The sequence below is a fragment of the Ictidomys tridecemlineatus genome, chromosome 1 (assembly GCF_052094955.1).
Source record: "Ictidomys tridecemlineatus isolate mIctTri1 chromosome 1, mIctTri1.hap1, whole genome shotgun sequence".
NCBI lineage: Eukaryota > Metazoa > Chordata > Mammalia > Rodentia > Sciuridae > Ictidomys > Ictidomys tridecemlineatus.
This window is the reverse complement of record NC_135477.1, coordinates 227,117,695-227,143,629: the sequence shown is the minus strand read 5'-3', so window position 1 is coordinate 227,143,629 and position 25,935 is coordinate 227,117,695. Positions and strand designations below refer to the sequence as shown.

Sequence of the window (25,935 nt, the reverse complement as noted above, 5' to 3'; positions counted from 1 at the left end):
GTACATACAATCTTTTCGGTCAAATTTTTCATATTATACTTTCCTCCCATCATTTCCACACTTAATGTCACTCTTACTATTATGCTTTCTTAAGTTGTTTTTTAGAGGACAGAATTAAAGTTCACATTGTGTTATACAAACCCTTTATTTGACCCCCCATCCCATAAGACATTGCTGAAATAAGATGCATAATTTGCATTTTGACCAAGCATACCAGTTTATTCTGATCATGTGGTCATAAATTCAAGTATGAGAAATATCTACTATTGCCTATTAATATGAATTATTTCCAATTTGGCCTCCTTCTCCTTCTGCTCCAAATCTCCAAAGTGCTGAGTAGAAGGAATCTCTTTATTAAGAGAAATAACTAGGGCTGAGTTTCAAATAAGAATGCACAACTGTCTCTGTGGCTATTTTGACAGTAAGAAAGTTTCAGAAACCTCCTGGAGACTCAAATGCTATCTTCCTGGCCTCAGTGAATATAAGTAAAATGCTGTGCTTGAGGTAATCCTGGGTCATGTCTCTTACCCAATTCCCTCGCACCAGATCCCTATTCCTAATTGCCCCTACCTTTCCAAATATCAGCACCATTATCTCTCTTCTCAAATTACTATAGCCCCAGCACTCAGTCAACAATGAGTGTTAAGGAGGAAAAAAGTGCACACCATAACACTCTAAACTAGCAGCTGCTACTATCAGCCTCAGCTTGGCAAAAGCCCCATTGCCCAAAGACTTGTTAACAAAAGGTTTATCTCCTGTCTACAACTTCATAGTTCCTACTGCTGTGAGAGAAACTAATTTTCTGTTAAGAGGGAACAGCAAGTCTGGGATTGTTGCTCAGAGGTAGAGTTCTTGCCTAGCATGTATGAGGCACTGGCTTCAATCCTTAGCACCATATAGACATAAATACAAAAAGAAAATAAAGCTATTGTGTCCATCTACAACTAAAAAAAAAATCTTTTTTAAAAAAGGAAACACTAGTCGTAGAATCATACTGTTTTCTCCAGGCCTCAAAAATTCAATTGATATAAACAGACATGACAATAAATTTTAGAAAAATTATGCTATTATGAAAACACCTTGAGATGATAAAGGCTTAAACACAGAATGTTGTATGAATTGTATGCATAGTCAAAAGAGGATAGATAAAATAAAGTATTAATTTTAAAAAGAGCAAAGGCACAGTAGCTTCAATGAACTGTACTTAAACATTGAAAATATCCTTCAGACTATTAATTACATTTTAATTGCATTATCTATTATGTTAAATAATTGATCTTCTGTCACTGTTAACTATAAAGGGAACTCATTAAGTAGAAAAGGTTTCCGTGGGGTTAGCATCCACATTCAGGAGGGGCTCTTGTACCAGTGCAAGAGAAACTCTTTAATTCAGAGAGACTAAATTGATAACCTAGTAGAGAAGAGCTCACCTGTATAGCTAAGTCCTAAACCAAACAAGCAAATTTTTCTTATTGTATTATCTAATAGGAAAGCAATTTGAGCAAATGCACTATATATTTTAAACAATGGTTTACAAACATGGAGTCACTCAAACTTGTTATCTGTCCATTTAGATGCAACTATATTTAAGGTCCTATTGTGAACCTCATACTCTGATAATATATATATATATATATATATATATATATATATATATTTTACATAAATTAGTTACAGAATTAATTAAGAAGTAGGGAAAGTATCAAAAGTATCAGCACTTACATCTATTTGAGTCCCTGCTTGGTGCTTTCTGCCTTAAGGTCTTTTTTTTTTTTTTTTTCAACCATCCTTATTTGTTCCACACAAAGCTGTTATCATTTGCTGTGTTAACTTTCTGGGACTGCTGTAACAATTTACCACAAAAGTCGTGGCTTAAAACAACAAAAATTTATTATCTCTCAGGTCTGGAGGCCAGAACTCCAATATCCATTACACTGGGCTGAAAGCAAGGTGCTGTCAGGGACAGATTCCCTTTTGAAGCTATCCAGGGGCACATCTACTCCTTGCCTCTTTCAGCTTCTGGAACCACATTCCTTGGTTGATGGCCCATCCACTCTGTTCAAAGCCAACCGTGCAGCATCTTCAAATCTCTCCTTCCATCATCAAATCAGTTCTTCCATCTGTACGTATATCTATTCTCCTGCCTCCCACTTCTAAGAACATTTATGGTGGCATTTAGGGTCCACATGGATAATCAGGATAATATCATCTCAAGATCTTTAATTTAGTCATACTGGTAAAACTTTACAGTTTCCAGGGATTAGAACCTTGGGGTAACTATTATTTGTTCTTTTGTAGTCTATTGCCCTCCCCCAAATTAAATGTATTCCATATGCAAGATATTCATCCCATCCTTCAACATACCCCAAAGTCTTCACCCATTATAGCATAAAGTTCAAAAAATTCATGTAAATGTCATCAAATCAAAAAGTTATAATCTCCTAAATTACGTATGGATGTTACTCGGATCAAGAATCTAATCCTGGGGCTGGGGATGTGGCTCAAGCGGTAGCCCGCTCGCCCGGCATGCGTGTGGCCCGGATTTGATCCTCAGCACCACATACAAACAAAGATGTTGTGTCCGCTGAAAACTAAAAAATAAATATTAAAATTCTCTCTCTCTCTCTCTCTCTCTCTCTCTCTCTCTCTCTCTCTCTCTCTCCCTCTCTCTGTCTTTAAAAAAAAAAAGAAGAATCTAAATCCTGTATGGATGATAGTCTCTGATCAAGATCCACCCTGGGGGAATATTATTCTCCATCAATAATTCTATAAAAGTAGGAAATACGTTATCAAGTCCCAAAACACAATGGTGGGACATTCTCATTCCAAAGAGAGAAAAATGTAAAGAAGAAAGAGGACACTAGTCCCAAGCAATTTCAAAATCCAGCAGAGAAAATTCCATTAAGTTTCAAGGCCTTGGAATGAACCTCTTTGACTTGACGGTCCTGCCTCTGAGCCCATTTTCAGTCTGGGCACACAGATCTTCCTGTGCACCAGGCTCTGCATTCACAGTGACCCTTGCTTTTCTTTTTCTTTTTCTTTTCTGACAGTGTTTATTTATGGCTGGGTACTTTGATCAGCCTTCCCTCGTTTTTCCTTCTCTTCATCACTCTTTAGTCCAAGCTGGCAGAACTTCTGCCGATATAACATTCTCAAGTACTTTGTGGTCCTACTGTGTATGTCATGGGTTCATGCCATGAAAGGATCCTCCACAGATCTTTTCTGCATGATCTCACATCTATTCCTAGCTTCTGCTGAGATAGCTCAGGAAACCCTCTGCCAGTCTTGTCTCTTCAGCACTAGCTACTCCCTGGGCCTTGTCTGTGGAGTATGTTTTCTTAACAGTTCATCTCCTAATTTAGCATCCTTCGTAATCTGAATAGGTTGAGTTTCTCAAAGCATCAGACACTGTCTCTATTCTGCTTATTAGCTAGTAATCTTCACTTTGTTTCCTTTCTCTTGAATTTTACTTTAAGCAGCCAGAAGCAACTAGACTGGTCCTTCAACAGTTGCCTTGGTAATTTTCTCAGCTAAATATAAAAATTCACCACTTCAAAGTTTTGCTTTTCACACAAGGATTGCCTGTCTTACGGTTTCTAATAACACAATCCTCATTTCTTACTGAATCCTCCCCAGAAGTACTTTTAATAGTCATATTTCTACCAACATTCTTTTATGAGGATATACAGATTCTCTACTGGGATAGATTTTCTCTACTGTGTCCCTCATTGCCTTTCAATTTCTCTCCAGAATGTCTTTAATTGCCACATATTACCAGAAATCTGTTTGAATAAATCTAGCTTTTTTTTTTTAATGGTGTGCCTTACAATTCTTCCAGAATATGCCCATTGTCTAATTCCAAAGTCACTTTTATACTTATAGGTATTTGCTACTGGAGCACCTCACTTTGTGTTTCAAAATCTGTATTAGTTTCCTATGGCTTTTCTAACAAATTACTACAAAGTTGGTATCTTAATACAAATACATTCTTTTACAATTCTGGGGCCCAGAAGTCCAATTTCAATTTCATTGGGCCTCGACTAAAGTGTCAGCAGTGACAAGCTCCTTTATAGTTTCAAGGGGACAAACTCTTCTTTTCCTGTTCCAGCTTCTGCAGTCACATTCTTTGGCTCATGGCTCCTTCCTTCATCCTCAAAATCCACAGCTCTGCATCTTTAAATCTTCCTCTGTTATCCTCATCAAATCACCATTTGCCCCCTATGTCTAATCTCCCTCTGTCTCTCTTACAATAACAATACTTGTGTTGGCATTTGGGATTCACCTGGATAATGTAAAATAATCTCATCTCAAAAGCCTTCATTTAATCATTTTTGTTAAAACTTTACTTCCTAAAGTAACACCCACAGGATCTAGTGTTTAGGACCTGGTGTCTTTGGTTGACAACTATTCCACATACTATAGTTGTTTTTTTTTTTCTAACATCATTATCTTCCTGAAATCTGGTCCTTAATCCATAAAATGAGCATACTGAACTAAAATATTTTAATAATAATTTAGTTCAATGCAGTGCACTCATTTCAGAGATTAAGTTTCTGAGGCCAGATAAGTAAATGACCTGCTTAAGATAGCACAGTAAATGTTTTGACACAGCCAAGACTACAAGCCATATCCCTTTACTCCCACTCTCTGCAGTACATTATTCTTTTTCTCTAAAGAAATTACTAAAAATTGTTCATTTCTTAATTCATATGGTATCCAAGAATTCAAACTTCAATCTGAAATCAAGAATAACTATCTCATAGCCAGCAAGAACTCTGAAGAAGAGTGAAGTCATTTAATATCTACTGAACATAATCAATGGTAATCTTGAAATCTAGAAATCTAGAAAAATGGGCAAAACATAAAAGAGCCATTTCATGATTACATAATTTTTATTCAGGTGTTTGAATAAATGTAAGTCCTTCATTCTCACTTAAGCAATGATGACCTTACTAACTTATTTTCTAAACTCTTAGAGTTATAACATTTAGAACTGAATAAAATTTTAAGAGATCACTTACTTTATCCACTTCTTTTTAGGTAGGTAGTGTACTGATCACATTTTCTGGAATAGGTAACTAACACAAAAAAGTTTAAGTGACTTGACCAAGGTCATATGGTTTCAAAAGAGCAATTCATTTCTCTCTCCCCCCCCATATATGCCAGATATTGAATTACTGAATTATGTGCTTAAAGGAAAAATCAATTAAATATAGTCTGCTTGTCTGCACACTCAACAAGTATTCAGTTTATGAGGAAACTAGATGGGTTATTGTCCCATCAAACAGTCAACCAATCAAATGTAGAATTGTGCTATGATACTAGACATAGGGTTTTGAGGAAGCACAAGTTTTCCAAGGACAACAGAGTGGTCAGGAAGGCTTCTCAGAGACAACATCTAACTGAAATCTTAAAGGAAGGAGAACTGGAGATAAGGGAAAGGACACCATTCCAGATAGATCTTGTATATCTGTGCCCTGGGGACAAGGCACATTCTGAAACTAAAAACAACTTTGAATAATGGTAGTTTGGTAAGGAATGAGGTCAGGGGATTGGTAGGTGGCAAATCATGAGGATCTTACCTGGTATGTCTTTGAAGGAATGTAAATATGATTCTATGAACATTGGGAAGAAATTGAAATATCTAGGAGGGAACTGACTTGTGTAGATGTGCCCCTTAAATAGACCAAACTGACAAAGATGATTTTATAATAGAACACTTAAGACTGAATGGGATGCTATTAATAAATATACCAGATCATGAGACATTTCCTGGGACTATTCCAGGCAAATCAAGACAGGAAATCACCCTGGCCACCACTGGGCTGGGTTTGAATCCCGACTCACTTAGGCTAACTATGTAACTTCAGTCTGGCGCTATTAACTTTCAGGCTCAGTTTTCTCATGTAAATGTGGAAAGGTAATGATGATTATCTTACTCATAATATAGTATTTTCTGAGGATAAATTGATGAAAATATTAAAAAATGTTTTGTAAGCTATACATTTAGGTGGCATATTATCAATTTTCTGTTTAAGTTTTTAAAACTATTCCCTGGAGCTGGAGATGTGGCTCAAGTGGTAGCGCGCTCGCCTGGCATGCTTGCAGCCCAGGTTCGATCCTCAGCACCACATATAAACAAAGATGTTGTGTCCACCTAATACTAAAAAATAAATATTAAAAAATTCTCTCTCTTAAAAATAAATAAATAAATAAATAAATAAAACTATTCCCTAATCTAGGGATCTTTTTAGATAATGGGATAATTAACAAGAGAGTCATCATAAGAAAGAGTAATGACAGCTAACAGTTTTGACTCTGAAAATGTGCCAAGTCCTATATTTACAATTTTCCATTTATGGTCTCATTTGTACATTCATGAACTCATCTTCCCAGCAATGACGAGGCAGATGATATTATTATCTTTACTTAGATGTGGAAACCAAGATCTGGGGGGTAACTTGCCCAAAGTCACATGGCTATGAGGTTTTAGAATTCAGATTCTCCACCAAGAAGTCTGACTCCAGAGCTCAAGTTCTCATTAGTGAATGTAGATATACATATACATATATATATGTGTATATATATGTGTGTGTATATATATATAATGTCAGAATCCTGCTCCTAGTTTGTTTAAAAACTACTTAACTATACTCTTCTGTAAGAAAAAACAATAAAACTGCAGTCTACTGTCTACTTGATTTCTTTTCCTTTTGTTTAAAAACTACTTGACTATACTCTTCTGTAAGAAAAAACAATAAAACTGCAGTCTACTGTCTACTTGATTTCTTTTCCTTATCAATTAAATCAAGTAAATCTAAGACAATTTAGAATAATAATGACAAGAACAAATACAGAACTGGATCAGGTGGCTATTGATGCCTTAGTAGTTCCCTTTTGGAATCTTCCAGAAATTACATAGTCCCTTCCCAGTGATATTAACATAATAAGCAATTTTTAGGTAGAGAACACTTTAAATTTTAAAGTAGTGATCACTTGGCAAATTAGGAATAGTAAGGATGTAGTAGAGATCTAAAGAATTACATCTTTTTCATGGCCCTAGTATGAAATTAGTTCTGTAAACTTTTTTTAAAAAATCAAGCTACAAGGGCTGGGGATGTGGCTCAAGCGGTAATGCGCTAGCCTGGCATGCGCTGGGCACTGGGTTCTATCCTCAGCACCACATAAAAATAAAATAAAGATGTTGTGTCCACTGAAAAACTGAAAAATAAATATTAAAAAAAATCAAGCTACAACTTTTGCTATGTACCATATTTAGATTACATCTATTATAGCAGCATAGATTTTTTCCAAGTAGTCCTGTGCTTTCTTTTTCCTTTACTTTAAAAAGTAAAGTGCTAATAATAAAAATGAAGAAGGTTGGTTTTTGAACAAAATGTTACTGCAAGCTTTTGCCAGAAATCTTATGTTCACAGATGTAGAGATGTCTGCCTGCTCCCTCTTACCTGGTAGCACGTACTAGTATCTTTATTTTGCATGCCGACCATCATGCAAATGGTTCCACCCATTGGTTTGCCCAGTTAACTGAAAACTTCTTGTCTGGCTCTGCACCCACAAGCTTCTGTGCCTTCTCTTGGAATATTTACTCATCTATGTCTAGCTGGAATCTTTTCTCCTCAGTGTGACCTCCTGATGTTATCCATCACTCGCTCAGATAGAGATTGCTGTTTATTTAATCCTGCCTAGTTTGTTAGCATTGACTATAAACTGCCTTATATGATCTTCCAGTTCCAGCTCCCTGTAACATCTCCTGTCTCTAATCCAGACGGCAAATCCTGTAAGGGTTGCAGCTACAAAGGTCAATCAAGGGATGAGCAACAATAAATAACTAGAGGTTTACTGAAAGTTGAACATTGGTAATAATCACAGTTTAAAACTGTGTCATAATTTGAAATTAAATATGTGGTTTGACATGTTTAATAATTATGTTTACACTTTTTCTTTTTGCTTTTTTTCCTATAACTTTTTTCAAGTCTTACCTATATTGTTACCTATATTGTTGCTATAGTTTTTTTCTTTTGTTTTCATAACTTGTCCTTAAAAGACATTTTTTTATCTTCTATTCATATTTTCAGTTTCTTGCTTTCTTGTCAAGCTACCCTTCAATCTTCAAATATGTGCTACCAGTCTCTTGAAGAATCAGGCCTCTACTCTTGTCCCCAAGCTTCAGAACTATTAAGGCATCCTGCTTGTTTCTTCCATAGCCCGTGCCTCAGTTTTTCATAATATATCTCTTGATTTGCTTATGTTTTTATGTTTTTTTAACACTGAATTAGGATTGTAAACTCTATGAGAGCAGAAATGCTGACATTTTCCAATAGTGTTTCTACCCAGTGCCTCACATAGTAACTGACAAAAAGGAGGCACTCACCTATCTGTCGAATGAGTTAAGGGGTAAATGATCTCATTTAGTCTACCACGTGGGAAAGAGGTGGCTCTTGTCAATATCTCAATGTTACTAATAATGGCTTGCCCAAACCTATTCCCTCTTGTCTTGCAGTTTGCATCCAGGTCTTTGGCTCCAAAGCCAACCTTCACTTCCAGCCCATATATATAATCACTTGGAATCAAAGCCCACACTTTCCATCACTCTATCACATAGTCTCTTTAGCAGGATCTGGGCCTGAGCCTTCCTTACTTTGATACCCTGGCTGCGATTACTTCTGTGGGATTCCTCTTAGATCACAAGTTCTCATTTCAGTTAATTTAACATCCAGTTGAATCCCAGGACTTGGATTGTTTCCCCCACACCTTTCTTGTCGTGTCAGTCCTTTTGCAATGCTACTCATTAGCTTGATCTTCTTCCTGGGATTTCAAAACCCTTGTCTTTATCACTCCAGCGGAGTCTCTCCTCCTTTCACAGTGTAAGTCTAAATGAGTTATGGTATCTTCTGCTTTTCTGCTTTGCCTCTGGATTCTAATATTTTCATTATGTGTACTTTACTATCTTTCTTGCTTTGTATATGTCAATATTTTTGAGGTTTTAAAAACTCCTCTATTTTTGTTCATTGAGATTTTATACTATAATTTGATTGACATCCTCAGCACTTTTGCCCCCATATTTATGAAATCACACTTTTTAACAGAGATAACCCTCCAAAATGTGCAAGGAATATAATAATTACTGCTATTACCACCATCACAAAAAATATCTACACTGAAAAATGAAGAATGTAAATCAGGGTCGTGTGTTTCCATTTTCCCCATAAGACCGAATATGAATTCTTCTTTTAAATAACTCTATTGGTCAATCAGTTACTTAAAATTTGAAAACAATTTTAAAAGGTTTTAAAATTGAATCATTGTTATAGTAATCGATAAATTCAGTATATGTAAATATTTAAAAATGTGCCTAATGAAGACATACCATCACAAAGCTGAAGATCTTTTTAGTAAACTTACCATGAAACCCCGAACAGGTTAAAAAAAAAGAATGGAAAAAAAGAAAATAATGGAATAAGAATGGAAGGGAGTTTGGGAAGAAAAATCTGTCCCTAATTTCTGATTTTTTAATTATTAACTTTTTATCATTTATCCTTAAAAAATATTCCATCTCCTCTACTAGAGCAAAAGTGGTTTAGGGTGAAAATATATACTGATCTTCCTAGTGTTTTGTACTGCACTAAGCAATGAAAAGATGCTTGTATACTCTTTTTAAATGAATAAACAAGTAAATGACCTAAAAATAAAAGACACTTACATTTCTATATTTGGTCAACCTGTAGTACATATGGATGTATGTTTTGTACTTCTTAGCAATGGCTAACCAGTATTAAGAGAATGTGTGTTTTGTTTTAAAGTGCTACATTCATTTGGCAGGGCATACAGAAAAGCTTGATAATCTTCATGATATTCTGAAAGTTGGGAATGTCAAAGACCTCCAAGTCAGCAGTCATCTATTACTAAAGTAGAAGAAAGATGATCATTAGATTTTCTAAATCATCTTCACTTTCTTTCATAGGATTTCAGAAAAAGGCAAAAAGGTAAGGAAAATGACAAAGTAGCTAGTAAGTGATGCATGAGCTTAAAAGAAAGGTTCAATGAATCTTTAGGAAGAGGCATTGGAAACAGAATTTAACCTGGAAGAAAAATGCAGATTGGGGACCTAGATACAGGTCCGGTCCTATTCATTTTCAGCAGGGTTTTGCCACTTCCCTAGAGGCAGAACTTCTTTAGAAGAAACTAGTCTAGAGACTGGGGAAAGGAAGAAATTATTGGAGATTCAAAATGAGAAAAAGCTTCTGATGGAAAGTGTTGAATTTGAATTATTGGAAGATTTTTAGACCCAGAATACAAATTATCTGTTTTAGATGCTACACATGCAAAACAATCTAGGTCTCTGGCCCTGAGTATCACCTGGGGTGCTACATAATACTAATGAAAGACTTATCTTGGCCTCAAAGAAGTGGGGGGACAATAAAAATAACAAAGTGGTTAAAAGTTGATAAAGTTATAGAGAATCACAAGGCCACTAAAGTACAGTTGTCACACAGTCTCAAAAACCAAACTACTAGAAACAATTAATAGAGCCTTAAATTGTGAAAACAATTTGAAGATGTCAAGTTATGCCCAGCACAGGGGTAAGGCCTCAAGAAAGGATAAGAATAAAATAAGGATGTATGTTTATCAGTTAAAGCATTTTAACAAGGTCCTGGGAAGAAAGTAACAATTATATATATATATGAAAAAAAACCACAAAAATGTCTTTTTAAAAAGTTCTTACTCTTGCAGTTGACCTACACTTCAGAGTTAGATTAGAGTTGCAGTGAAATGATTAAGTTTGTTGAGTTGACAATCATTTGGAGCTTGGCATACTTCAACTTAATCAATATTTTGCTATCTATTAGGTTTCTTTAGATGATTCATTAACATCTCAGTGACATCACTCATTGTAGGAAGGGTGCCAAACATTCAAAAATTCCTCATTAATGATAACACACATACTGACAGATTAGGTATAGGCAAAGGTAGACAGATTTAGGTTGAAGAATTATTAGGTGAACTATAAAATAAGGCAATGCTTTACTGCCAGCACTATGAATCTATCAAATGGTAATTGGATGCACGTGTTAGCAGCAGTAAAAAGTCACTGTCCAGTTGTCCACCTTACATGGGAATCTACTCTGAGTGTCTTCTTTGATTTATTGTTCCAATTAGAACACAGTGTTCAAAGAAAGAACACAACTGACCTGATTTAAAAGCAAGGGAGCACTTCAGGCCATTATTTTGTGGGTGACCTGGCTCCCTTTTAGATAGCTTAAAACTTTCTCTTTGTGAAAAAATCTGTACAAATTAAGCACTGGTTTAAAACTGATTCTGAAAAATAACAAAATTTCAGATTCATTAATTCAGTATCAGTGTCACGGGTGATGTCCTAAGATGTGAGTATACTTACATTAACCAATTTAAAAGACATATTTCTAGGTTATTCTTTTTTATACTACTGACTGGCACAGGTAAAGGTAACATGCATTGAGAAAAGAGTGCCAATTACAAAAAGTAAATATTTTAAATCTGCAAAACTAAATCACGAACACCACTATCAAATGGCAAATGTAAAAGATCTTAACCTTGCAATATAATATGAAAGATTAAGATACTTTTGCATAAAGAACTTGAGACATAATAAGATTCATTTAATCTCTAGACTGTGATAAAACTGTATTAACATCACATGAACATGAATCTTATATTCCATATGACTGCAAAGTTAAAAGAGGCTCTTTAGTTTCTAGAAGGGAAATGCTAATATTTTACTTACTTATATTAAGCAAACATCAACTATTAATGTTGACAAATGTTGTAACAGTAATACTAAAACTGTCATCTGAATTACTCTTCATTGCAAAGTTCACAGAATTAATATTAAGATAGATTAAATCACTTTGAACTAATACACATGTATTACTCTTCCTTCTGAAGCATAATAAAAAAATATAATTTGTGCTACAATTTTGGATAAGCTTACAGACATTTAAGGCTTAGGAAAGATGTGGATATTCATAGGCAGCCCATAAATGTGAGGAACATTAGTTCCATTTCAAATGAGCTATCAATGTTTTCCCAACTTTTGGCTTGTGGAAAGTTAGACGTTTGGGTAATAAATGGGGTTTGCCTCTGAACATTAAGGTAATTGTACAGAAATTTGAAGTGTCATTCATGTCTACCATAAGTTCTTTAAATTCTAAGGAAGTGCACTGAAATAAGACATTTTGCTCTAAATTGGATAGTAATAATGTAGAAAAATATTCATACAATGGAGTTTCTTTGATTTTACAAGACACAACTTTTCCTCCTCCTCCTCCTCCTCTTTCAATTTTATGTTTAAACATCATTTTTGAAAATACCTGCTTTTAAAGAGTGGTCCATACCTTTGAGTCATAGTTTACTGAACACTGAAGACATAGAAACTAGTGTCTCTGAATTTTTCTATTCCAATACTGGCACATAATTTCTGCCAACTGTTTTCTTGGATTTCTTCAATAGGTGGTTATAAATCAGGTTTATGACGAGGAATCTCTCTTGAATTGTGCATTTTTAATGGATTTATGATAAAGCCATCAAAGCGGAGGGTCCATATGGTAGGAATGCAGTAAAGGTAACAGGACAGTGTCATGTAAACATTAAATACAGTGCCTTCTACCTTCATAAATCCTTGATGCTCATGATTAAATGCTGCCGGTTATAAATTATGCAACCAAATTCTAGAAACAGCTACAACTTAAATAAGACACCAATGGAAGCCATAAATTGTCTTTGAGTTTTTTTCCCAGAAAACTCTGGTGTATTTGTTAGGAAACAATATCAGAGTCCCTACTTTCCTCAGCTATTGTCTTATACTTTATTAAATTTCCTAAAATAAGCTGTAATCCTGATTAGAACATAACAACATGAACGATTAATCCTAGACAAAATCTATTATTTTTATGTTCTGAAGTATCTTTTTGATTTGCAGACTCATTTTAAAAGCATTCTTCAGATAAGTAGCTTTGGGTCTCAATGTGTTGCCCTTCTTAGAGTCATATAATAGAAGTTCATGCAACAACCCAATTTCCCACAGGTATTTACAATCATATTATTTTATTACACATGGGAACAATTAAACATTTGGCCCTCAGCTGTAAACAATTACTATACAAAATGACATTCATAGATTTTTCTTAAATAGTCATGTATTCCTAATGACCTCTGTTAACATAAGTGAGATTGATGCATGTGTACCTTATGTGTGTCCAGAAGCAACTGTATTCCCAAATACAGCATCAAGAGATCGACTTCACCTAGACCGTGCACTAATATTGCCTGTAATCGTGTGGCTACCTGCAATGGTTATCTTTAACATATTTGTTTCTGTTCTACTGTTATTTTACTTTCATTCCAATTTAATTTTAAAAACTACTAGAGCTCACAGCAAAAAGCAAGTAAAATTTTGTCTAATATGTTTTTTTTTTGAGATGTGGGCTAGATCTAATAAATCAATATTAATGTTGCAGGGAGCAGAGAGGAATAGTATATATGGACAGATAAGCATATAGGCTTAGGCTTATATTCTGGTTCTGTCAATTTCTAGATGATTAACCTTGGACAATTTACTTTTTCCAACTTTAGTTTTCATGTTTGAAAAATATGGACAGTTATATCTATATCCTCAGACTACTGAAATTATTAAATGAAATATGTGTTTAAAGAGATGGGGCACCTACCATATACTCAGGTCATATTAATTTCTCTATTGTCTCCCATACCTTTTTCTCAGAAAAGTACATAAGCTCTGGGCTATTTGGGGTATATCCATTCTTAGTTGTCTCAAGTTTGGAGATACATTTTCCTTTCACTAGATCCCTCTTTTCTTCAAGTGACAACTATGAGAGCAGCTCACAGCTGTTTTCCTTATATTAAGAAAGAAGGCAGTCATTCCCAGTTGCAAGGGTACCTAACAGCTGTATGCAGCCTTTCCAGAAGGCCAGACCTGGATCTGAGTGGTAATGTTTCAAGGGCAAAGCTCTAGATGTAAAGAATGATAAACCAAAACCTAAATGAGCCTGCACATATCTAATGACAGATACACCACAGCTATTCTAAATTATTCAAGCTTTCTCAGACTTCTAGAAGGAGAAACAATTCATTTCTGCTCTCTTTTTCTACTCCCATAAAATGGTAAAGAGCAAAATTACATCCCCTCCTAAGAAAAGAAATTATAATATTCACCCAAATAGAGAGGAGTTTCCTTAGCACACATAGTATTTTTAGAACCATCAAATTTCTGGGAACTAGCTTTGGAGATACAAGTTAAAAATGATTTTGCAATACTTCTGGGTGGTTTCCTTATTTCCCTTTTGTTACCATTTTACTGGCAAAAAGCCAGTAAAATAGTTGTTTAATTACCCAGGACATCACAAACATATAACCTGTTACTGTATTTTAGTAACAATAATACTAGGGTCAAAAATAACCAAAAAAAAATTATCTTCAAATAAGCAAACCTCAAAAGAAGAGCATTGTGTATTGAGATAATTAATAACTTGTTTAGGAAAATGTTACTGAAATGTGGTTTTTGGACAAGGAACTGACACTCTTCAGGGGTTAGATATCCTAATATTTAACAGGCTGACTGACTGGCTTCCCTGTGGGCATGGCAAAAGTTTGTTCACATGTAATTATGCAACATTTAGACAATATCTTAATGATACCATGTAGTTCAGCTGAATCAGTCCAGCTGGAAATTGTAGCAGCATTCTGATTAGTGGACCACATGTGAAATTAAGGCTTTTTCAACCTGTACCTTTTACTTGCTAGGTTTTGACACACAAGTTCTTGGAAAGCTTGAATTATTTATAGTTTGCCAATATTTAGAAGTATAACCCCTCCCCTTTTACTTTTAAACATTAATTAAAACTGTTACTATTTAATATTTAGCTTATTATTTTTCAAAAAAGAATGATTAGTAATTAGTACACAATCATTCAGGAGAGGTGTCAGTATATTTTGTACAGGTAGGATAAAAATTTGCCATGCTTGTTTATATAATAAATGTTATAAACTTTTCTCTGTCCAGAGAGTCCATACTGTAAAAATAAAATTCAATTTATTTGTGGAAATCATTTTACAAAATAGTTTACCACTCAGGATTACCTACTATTTTTGATAATAGAAATGTAACTTGAATAAAATAAAAATAATGTAGTTTTCTTAGCATCACATCATAAAGACAATTAAAATATAGCAAGGACAAATCAAGTTATTATCATTTTTTAAGAAAGAAGAAAGCTTGCTTAAGGTAAACACTCTGAAATTTTATTTCTTTGAGTTCTCCCCCATGAGCCAAAAATACATAGAAATTCAGTCCATTGGAATTTAGGAAAAAAAAAAAATCCTCAGCTTACTCTGTCCAACTCTGTGTTTGGTTAGACAGCTTCTTCCCCCTCCTCTTAACTGGATGCCACCACATTATTTTGCTTCAGAAGTAAACAAAAATACTGTATTTTTAGTCAATAACTATAAAATCATACATAGTATCTAGGAAATTCAGATAACAAATGACTTTCAAGCAAAAACAATCATCATTAATGACATTACTCAGCTACTTTTGTTGAGTCAAAATGAAAAATACTTTAAGAATATTTAATCACTTGTAAACATATTTCTGATTTTAGAAAATAGAAGCCGTACTTGAGGAGAAACAGGATTTATGTTGAATATGTATGAGACCTAGAGGAAGAAAACTAAGTCTTAACTCATGTAACTCTTTATTTAAAAATAAAATGTTAAATCCTGGCCCACTGTCATTTGCATCAGTAGCTGGTACTTTCTGTGCCAAGAGATCTTGAAATGTGTGACCCATGTATTTAAGTTAACTGACAAATGTGTGCTTAGAATTCCCAAACTATTAAACACAAAAAGGTCCTCTTGAAAGGTGACTTGGAATTTACCATTGAGATAAAGCTAAATAAATGGTCATTAAAGATGTTTAAATGTCATTGTCTACTGTCTTCAGTGTGCCATTACATAGCCTTGGGATCCTTTCAAATAACAATCAATAGAGGATGAATAAGTCTCACCACTTGAAAGTAAGTAGGAAAGGAAGCCAACAGAGTAATCTGGCTTGGCTGGATTGATTCAAGAAGAGACACAATATCCACCCCTTCTCTCTTCATTCTCCCTCCCCCATCCTTCCCACACCCCTGCAATAAAGAAAGAGGGAAAGAAAGAGAAAGAAAAAGGAAAGAAAGAAATCTAAGGATCCCACGCAGAATCAGAGAAGAAAAGATCACTCTATGGGATAAACTATAGCCATGGAAACAGACTTATGACTTTTACTTTGAAAATAAAAGAATGACAATGAAATTTGTGTGAGGTCTGTGTGAATCCAGTCCCAGATGTTTACAATGCTGTAGTAGTATGGCTCTGCAATATGAGAGGTTTCAGAAGAAACAGTACAACAGGACACCACAAAGCAGCGCATATGCTGTTGACAATGCAGACATGAGCATCATGTTACCAATAGAGAAGGCAGGCAGAAGACAAATAGCAGCGGTGGTGCCTGAAAAACTAACTTCATGGACTGCAATCACCCAAAAACCAACAAGAGGAACCCAAAAGGGGGAAAAAAATCAAAACCAGAAAAGGGCTTTTTGCTCCTATCTAAAGGTGGTGGGTCAAAGGGAGAGGGGTAGGGAGAGAGTGGAAGTGACTTTTCTTTCTTAAATAAAGTTCCCATAAACCCCTATAATTGACAGCGGATAATTATTTTCAGCTTGAGAAGCCTGTCCCAAAACTCTTAAGATTGCCAGGGAAAGGAAACAAAATGTGTTTACTTGAGCCACTTCCAGACGGGAGGGAAAGGGGACTTGGGTGAGGTGGGGAAGGCACTGAGGACAGAAAGGGGCATCTAGGTGCTACAACAACTCTCAGGCGCCCTGCGTGGTCCCGCTAGTGACAAGTTAGAGAGAAGGGGCGGATAGGGTGGCAAGGGGTGGGGGTTGTAGAGGGAGCGCGCCCAGGGGAGGGGATGCAGCAGCACAATGTATACATGGGAGGGGGGGTGATTTAGTGTGAAAGTATTCCACTTAATCATTTTACAGGGGTTGGGGACGTAAATATTTAGTTGGCCACATCTGGAACAGATTTTCCCCCCCGTGTGGGGTGGGGGGGGTGGATAATTGGAAGGAGGGGAGCACGCATTTGTTACTTACTGTACGGGCAGTTCTCCTTCTTGGTACCGCTGACCTTCCCGTTCTTCTCAATCTTGAGAAAGTACTTGGTGAAAGAGAATAGCTTTCTCCAGCGGACATCTCCCTGGAGGTGATTGTAGCTCCGCACATGCCTCCCCGCACTGGAAGGGGAGGAGGAGGAGGAAGAAGAGGAGGAAGAAGAGTTGGTGGCCTCTGGTGACACCATGTCCTGACCAAGAGCTTGGCAGGTGACAGGGACGGAAGACACCAATAACAGCAACAAGAAGCAGCAGCAGCAGCCAGGCAGGTGGGGAAAGGCTGAGGCACAATGTGTCAGTATCCATTTCCACATTGTACTGAAACTCTCGGCACTGGAAATTGTCTCATCAGAAGGAACATACTGGAAGGGTAAGACCCGGTGCAAGGCGAGGAGACAGCTGGAGGTGGTGGCTGCTGGTTAGCTCCCTCTGGGCGCGGATCTGGTCAGAAGTGAATGCACCAACATCCATAACTCCTCGGAAGGGCCGGCTGCCTCTCCTTGCTCCGCTCTCGGATCCGCTGCCTGCGCCTCTAGAGTCTCCGGGTGAATGGTGGACGTGGGTGGCCGCGGCAGCAGGAGCTGGTGGTGGCGGTGGTGGTGTTGGTCACCACAGCTCCCCGCTCCCCCAGGAGTTACTTTGTTCTCTTCTTCACTCCTTTCTTCACCATGTTAGATACAACAAGGGTCTGAAAAACAGATGACAGTGCGGTGAACAAAACCCAAAGAGGGTGGGGTGAGGGGTCGGAGGCGATAGCTGCGCTCCTCTGCGGTTGGCACCTTCGGAGCCCTTTCTGTGGAGTCCCAGCCTGCTGGCCACTTCTAAAAGTGTGTCCCTTCGGGGCTGTCAGAACTGGAGGCAGCTGCACGGTCGCTGTTTTCTTCTCCCTCTTCCTTTCTCTTTTTGGTGGTGCCTGTTGATTTGAAGCCTCCAGAAAGTCACTTCTTGTTTGGGGTGGGTGGGTGCGGGGGGCGGGGGGGGATGGCGGCTGGTGTTTGGTTTGGCCCTATCCTCCACCCCCCCTTCCTTTGGAAAGCCCGCTTGTAAACAGGTTGAAGCCCGGAGTCTAAATGTCAGTGAATGCCAGAGGTGGGCTCTGCCTCTGCTGGTCAAACCTCATTTGCAGGGGTGGAGAAGCGGGGGGAGGGGGTCAAACGGCGGTGGGACATCTGAAACCCTCGGCTGCTGGGAACGCCAGGGAGAGGGAGGGAGGAAGGGGCCGAAAGGGGGGAGAGCAGGGGAGCGAGAAGAGAGCGCGATGCCTTTGCACGGAGCTCGGGGGCTGTCGGGTCCTTTCCGCGCCGCCGCCGCCGCCGCCGCGGGCGCAGCCTCCGCGGACGCCTCCAGCTCCCGCTAATTGCTGCGAGGGCGTCCTGTGCTCGCACCGCTGGCGGCTGCTGCTGGATGTCCTCACGCTTTCCGAGTTTTGCTGTCTTCCAGCCCCAACCAATCCCCTCTGGGGAGCCCCTTTCTCACTTGTTTTCCAGCGTAGAATCCCACCCGCCCCCCTTCTTCTTTTGGCAGTGAAATACTTGAGAGCCACCTGGTGCTAGGCTTTTTCTTTCTTTCTTTTTTTTTCCTTTTCTTCTTCTTTCTATCCCCGAAGGGGGGGAGGGCTGGGGAGAGAGCTGAAGATGCTGAGGATAAACCCTCCCAAACAGCAGATGATGAACTGGTCGGAGCGAGCACAGAAAAAGGGAGACCTAATTAGCTTCCTTTCCTCCTCTTCTGCCAGCTCCAAGGAGGTCTCCGCTTTAATGAATTACTGATTTCTCGCTTCCGTTGCCGAAGTAAAAAGTTCACACTTTGGCCCTCTTTGCCTTTTAAACTCAGGGAGATTTATCGTCACTCTTAAAAAGTCTCCTCTTCTCTTGGAGCAAATGAAATCAAGGACCCAAATGACCGATTTCTAATGGCTAACATGAGTCCTTTACTGAATCACGCGTGCACTTCAAAGCGAACGCACTTTATTGAGATCGCAAAGATTTTTTTACCATACAATTTGGCCGAAGACTCTGCTGTTTTCTGTTCTATGCAATTTCCTTTGCACTTGGCCATAATGGGGGCATTTTCTTAAATCTTCAAATTTGATGTTTAAAGGGCTTTATTTTGCGACATTAACTGCACTGCCAGTCTCCCTCTCTTCTCACTCTTCCACTCACTACTCCCCAGCTCCCCCATTGCTCACAGAAACTAGTACATAGCCCAGGTACAGACAGAATTAAGTCCAAGGTTAGGGAGATTTTGCCAAGAGTAAAAAGGCATAAGGAAGATTATACTGTGATAATCCATTCCCATCTGAGTAAGAGACAGTTCCTAGAGGACCACTTGTTTAAGAAATCCTCTAAAGTAGGGAAAGTTTGACTGAATGGAATGCTTTAATATGTATTGGTATGTTATGTCAGGCAGTTGGATCCTGTGTTTTGTTGAGGCATATGAATTGCCAATATTTTACTGCTTTCCACTACAAAACTGGCAATTTCATATATTTTAACCCAGTAGACTATCAACCTAAAATGGAAATATTTCAAGGTGAACTTGGGAGTTCAACTACAGCGGTAATTTGGAAGGAACTAATCAGAAGAGCTTGTATACAAAAGCCAGAATCCCTAAAATGTGCATTTGGCCTCAATCTTTATTGCGAACTGGAGAAAATACAAATGAATTTAGCATTAGAGAAGGTCATTAAATATGATTGCCCAACTTTGTTGTTTAGTGAGTGGAAAATGCCTTTACATGCATGCTCTTATATTTTCCTGTGCTTTCAGAGCTTTGCAATAGACATTTAACATCAGAATCAGGGTTTTAATTATATTATTTATAACTCGTTGAGATGCTTATTCAGAAAATTTCAACAATGTGGTGAACATCACAGATTTTTAAGTTTAATATAATTAGCTCTGATTTCTGTAGCTATTAATTGGAAAGTTGAGTAAATAAAGAGCATACGTCAAACAAGTTGTTCTTTAATTAAAGCATGAATATTGAAAAATGAATCCACAATGCTAATTTTGATTTCCTAGTTCACAGTTTAATACCTGAGCAAACACTTGCATAAAAGAATATACTGTTTCTGAGGGATTTGAGTTTCAGCCCAAGAGTTTAGAGGAATCCAAGTATTTGAATTGACAACTAATTAAAGTAATTGACAACTAATTAAACATTTTTTAAAATTGTCTAATGAAACCATAGAATAAACATTCTGCAGTGAAAAGTTTAAAAGCACAGGAAGTTATTATTTTGGGGTTTCTCTACACTAGGAACCAACACTTTTGATACCATCTTGAGATTTTAATATAACCTAAAACCAGTCTGTCTGTCCCTCTCTTACACACACACACAGGCACACAGACACACATCTACCAACTTTCTGTTCCAATGTAAGTCAGTCAGATCTTTTAGCTGTAAATTTGTTTTCTTCCTGTCTAAAATGGGAAAAATTATATGGTCAAAACTTCCATATTCAAGTATAGCTACAGCAGGTGCAGGGTTTGAAAGTTCTAGAGCCCTTTCCCTGCTCTTCTGCACAGCGTGATGACAGGAAGGGCCTTTACAAAACAGCCCAATGGAAAAGCTGACATAGCTTTTTAGATTATATCTCATTCTTCTTTTTCTCTTCTGTACAGCCTTTCTTTTACAGCACAGTTGAATCCCTAAATACCCCACTACTTTGCATTGTTAGGTCACCTCTTAGGTTAGCCCGAGAAAGCCTGAGAAAAGTTCCACAGGAAAGATGCACTATTTAACGGAATTCAATCTCTCCCAATAGATTTGAATCACTAACATAAATGTATGAATGTAGATTATATCTCTGTAATGAGGCCTGAATCATTCTCAGTTACTTCAAAGGACTGAAATTCTACCTTCCTTTTTTTTAGCAGCAATAATCAGGTCTTAATGGGTTCCTTTATTAATTGTTTCTCTACTAGGATTGAAAAGGACAGTACAAGCTTCTGATTAGAGTGGTACCTACTGATTCTAAAAGGCTGTTTTTCTCTTTTATCCAGTCTCTTGGAAGGCATGCTTTATTCTATGCTTTTTTTTTTTTGATGCTATTAACATACCCAGTAATATTAGGCTAAATCTTTATTGAGTGAAATAGATGTGGTCTTTTGGTGAATCTGACATTTTGAGAAACTACTGAGGCTTTTTAAAGCAAGACCCTGATGGCAGCCATTTACGAATCCTAAAAAGTGCCTCTTGAATATTAAAAAAAAAAAAAGGCAATCTGTGTGTGTCTTACTAGAACCTTCAGTAGCTATTCTGTTTGATCAGTTTACACTTTAAACATGTATTTACTGGGTTCTTCATGTTGCTCAGCATTATCTGTGGTTCAGTTACAAGATTTGTGTTCTATTATCTATAATGTTATTGGCAGTGTCAGTAAGCTGCTTCAAATAATGCTAAGTCAGGTCAAAAGTCAGTCAGTCTGTTCAACAATTTGGACATATGCATGCCTCATTTTTGAAGTCTGTGGTGCAGCCAGCCCTTAAGAGTATGTGCCCAGCATGTTTTTCCATTTGGATTTAAGAGATGTCAGTGTGAGGACGTGTTTTCTTCCCAGGCTGAGTCTAATAATGAGGTTACAATATAGTATTATTTGGGGCATATTAAACAGGGATATCTGATTATTACTACTTTTAAACTAGGGGCTTCAAGTAAAAGGAAAAGAAGTGTTTCTCCACAGACAATAGTGCAGTACTTTAGAATCAGTGGTAATCTTAGCAATTCAGGTTGACCATCCCTTAACCAAAATGCTTAGGACCAGTAGTGTTTTGGATTTCAGAGTTTTTGAATTTTTGAATATTTGCATATATAGAATGAATATCTTGGGCATGGGACCCAAGTCTAAACATGGAATTCATTATTGTTTCATATACACCTTGTGCACATAGCTGGAAGCTAATTTTATTCAATGTTTTAGTGAGCGTGCGTTCTCACTGCCACCTATCACACGAGGTCAGATGTGATGTCATGTCGGTGCCCAGAAAGTTGGAGATTTTGAAGCGCTTTGCATTTTTGGATTAGAGATGTTCAACCTATAGTTGAATCCAACTGATGCATTTTGTAAATGAATGAACTGATGTCCAGGCAACTTGGTGGTAGAGCAGAGTTTTAAACTCCAGTGACAGACCCAAGGCTGTGACATTAATTTTTTGCAACACCTGTCCTATCTGTTTTCTCTTTTCTCCCTCCTTCTTCTCCTTATCACTGGCTACTCATCACCCTGCCTTACATGCCAGAGTGGATGTGATAAGAAGGGTTAGACTTCAGTTATAGAAAACCAACAATCTTTGCTGCAATAGACTAGCCAGAGAAAAGTAATAAAATAGTGTAGTATAGAATTATTAAGTACCAGCTGACTAGTCAAAATAAAATAAATACTGATGTATGTTTGGCAAATGGGGTTATTTTATATAAAATGAACATACATAAAGAGCAATGCATACCACATATTTTCAGGATTCTTCAAGGATTTTTTTTTAAAAAATCTGAATTTATAAGTTGATGGTACTTTCTTGAAAAATACATGTACAATTCGAATTCAATTTTCTGTTTCCTAATATTAAGTTTTCGTAAAATGTGATATCTTTCAAAGCATATGTATTTCTTAAATAATTTCTTTCAAAATTTGAAACCAGGTAAATTTTCTGTTCCCTCACCTTCAAACAGACTCAATGAAATGTTATTGAGAAGGAAATATGGCCAAGAGGATAAAAAAGATCTTTTGAAAGAAAAAAAAAATCTATATAAGAATGTTGACAATATACTCACAATAAATTAACAAGATTCCTGGAAACTGAACTCTGCATCTTGGTACCAAACACAGCAAACATGTTTCCACCAAGCTGCTGTTTATTCCCTCCCAACTGATGGTAAACAGAACCTTCTCTTGACAAAGTTGTGAAGTCTCTGAAGAGCTTTGTTTGTTTTCTGTGTTCCCAGCTGTCCCTTTGTAGATTGGTGCCTCCTTCCATTTCAAGCCGTCTAGGTTTCTAAGTCCTGTTACATATGTCAAAAATTTAAACCTGATATTAGTTATTTTTGTTTGTGAATTAATTGGCAGATTATAATGTTTTCTTTAAAGTGTTGGTGTTTTGCCACAACAGACATTTTCAATGTGTTCATTTCTTCATCTATTAATTGGTTTTTATTCAAGTCATGCTTGTTGAGTACTTACTACGTGCTAGCTGGACATTGTGAGTGCTGAATGTTTTCACCAATAAATAAAAGAGGGAACAACTTAACCTCTATAGAGCATTCAGGCACACGTGAATGAATGAATGGTTTAGGCACTTCGTCACTAATGATGGGCAAGCTAGGAATATCTTGGGACTCAGAAAGCAGATGGAGAGATTTGGGAGGGAAAAGAAGAGCCCCTGGGAATTCTTTCTGATTGTGCTTCTTTACAAAAAGAGCTAAGAGGAATTGTAACTTCTAACTGATTTCAGGAAGGACCAAGACTCCATCTTTTCCTGTTGTGAGCTTCTACAGTCACTCACTCCAAGTATCTCCTACAGGTGGGGATTTCGGCCACAACTTTTCTGACAGCTCATCCTCACCTGCTTTCCTTTCCTTTTGCTCCCAGATTTCTGGGTGCATATTTTAAGCTTTATATCTGATTATTTTAATTAATATCCAATAAAAGTTCTCTAATCTGTCTGTTGTCCTCTGTTCCTACTATTAAAACCTGTATTATCAAATATAATTTGATCTGATAACTACTCTATTTGCCTATTTTTGCTTCTGTTTAATAGACTTTGGGAAAAATATATATTTTTCTATGAATGAGTAACAACAAAAATTATATTGCATTGGAGTAAATGCAGCATTTGTTATGCTGTTTTTTCTTGGATTAATCCCCAGATCCATTCTCTCCCCATCTTTGTTCAATGCTGTGCTGGCATCTATGCCTCTCCAGTGCTCTTCTGACAGATGACTTGCAGTTGGCTTTGTCAATAAATCTTCAGAAGATCAGCATTTCTTCTTCTTCTCCTGTTTGTTTCAGCGTTACTCTTCTGACAGTAACTGCATCCTTACAGGTCTACACTTCCCACTGGGTGACAACTACTCCAGGTCTCCTCTGGACATTTAAGCTTGAGCTTAAAGATAAGGGTTCCTCTCTACTGCTGGTCTACCTATATTATCCCTTGCTGTTCCTTTTAACTGTACCCACGCCTCTGTAACTGGTAACTTCATTAAAGTTAACTGGGATGATTTCTATTCTAGTCAGCACTCTGCAGAATGCAGTATACCTTTTCCACAGTAAGTAAGCCAGTTCATGTTTTTGTGTATATACAAAATAACAGGGGAATGCAACTTAAAATGAAGTTCATTGTAAAGTATCTTATGCTTGCTGGTGGTATGCTGGATTCTCTGAAGTATACAAAAGATATTGACACATGGCATCTGCCTTCAAGGAATATAAAATCTAGGATTGTATTTTCATTGATTATTCCAGAGCTTTTTATTTAGCTAATGATTTTGAAGTCCAAAATCAAAACGTTAATCATTTTGACTGCTGAATGTTCAATAAAATACTTTTACATAAATGAAAAGGATTCCAGTAAAGACATCTATAAGGATTCCTTCAGAAAAGTAACTCAGAAAAGTAGAAATTATGCACACAAATGACACATTTATAGAAAACAGTGAAGCTCTAGATTAAAATTAGCTTTCTTCCTTTCACCTTACTATGAAAAAATTTAAATATTTCCTAATGAAAATTTTTGCTGATATTTAAAGTCATTATTTTGTGAGTGAAAATACACTAAGTTTTAGTTATAGGTTGGTATAACACTCTTATGGAATATTAATGTTATTATTTTTGGGCTCACAGAGGGCTAGTGTTTGGACATTTTATTTGTATCTAAAGAAAATTCTTTATACATGGAGAACCAGGCATCCCAGCATTGTACTTTTAGGCATAAAAGCTGAGTATTGTACCAAAAATCTCAAAATGAAACATATATACAGATAATTTTGTGAGTTGGTGATTGTACAGACATTTCCACAAATTTCATAGATAGATGATTTCTTACAGAAACAGATATAGCCCAAGTCTACAAAGCCCCAATCAAGGCTTTCTCATTTGTCCTCTCACTTATTACCCTCAGCAGTTATAAGACATTGCACCTCTGTAGCTGGAAAGGACTCAAATTCCCTTAGTCCTATAGTCCTTACTTTAAAATTTAGAAGTAAAGGGGGTGGGGCGCTGGGAAGGCAAAGGGAGCTGAATGGGCAGGCCAGGCTGGTCATGACAAGCTGTTCTGCCTGTGCTAGACTAGTGAATGGCAAGTTTCAGCCTCAACACACATAAAGGATAGAATCCACTTCCAAGAATAACAGTAGCCACTTCTGAGGCTGTGGGGCTGGGAGAGAGAAAATGGGAACATTACATAATCTCTGGAGCATTTTGCATATGATGTTTAGAACGTTTTCAGGGTTTATTCCAACTAGCATCTTGGAATAGCAGAGATCACGGCTTGTGGCTGAGGACATTCTGGGCCATCCCTAAATGGAGACTGTCTTGTTCAATCCCTTCAATCTTAGCTAGGGGTAAGAATTCAAGAATATGCCATATTCCAATGCACTTCTGCTCAAGAATCTATAATGGCTTCCTCATGCCTGTACTGTTAGTGGAGATGTTGCCTTTCTTATTCTTTTTTCAGTTACCAGTGAAGCTGAGGATACTTTGATTTAAT

General features: G+C 37.1%; 1 protein-coding gene across 1 annotated transcript in view; it reads right to left on the bottom strand.

The window, feature by feature from the left end:
- Fgf10 (fibroblast growth factor 10) overlaps positions 1-18,711 on the bottom strand; it is an 82,082-nt gene extending 63,371 nt beyond the window's left edge. Inside the window, exon 1 of the mRNA XM_005319655.5 lies at positions 17,214-18,711. Coding sequence (XP_005319712.1) covers positions 17,214-17,544 — 331 coding nt within the window. The 5' untranslated portion in view covers positions 17,545-18,711. The remainder of the gene's footprint in view (positions 1-17,213) is intronic.
- Between the last annotated feature and the right edge of the window lie 7,224 nt (positions 18,712-25,935).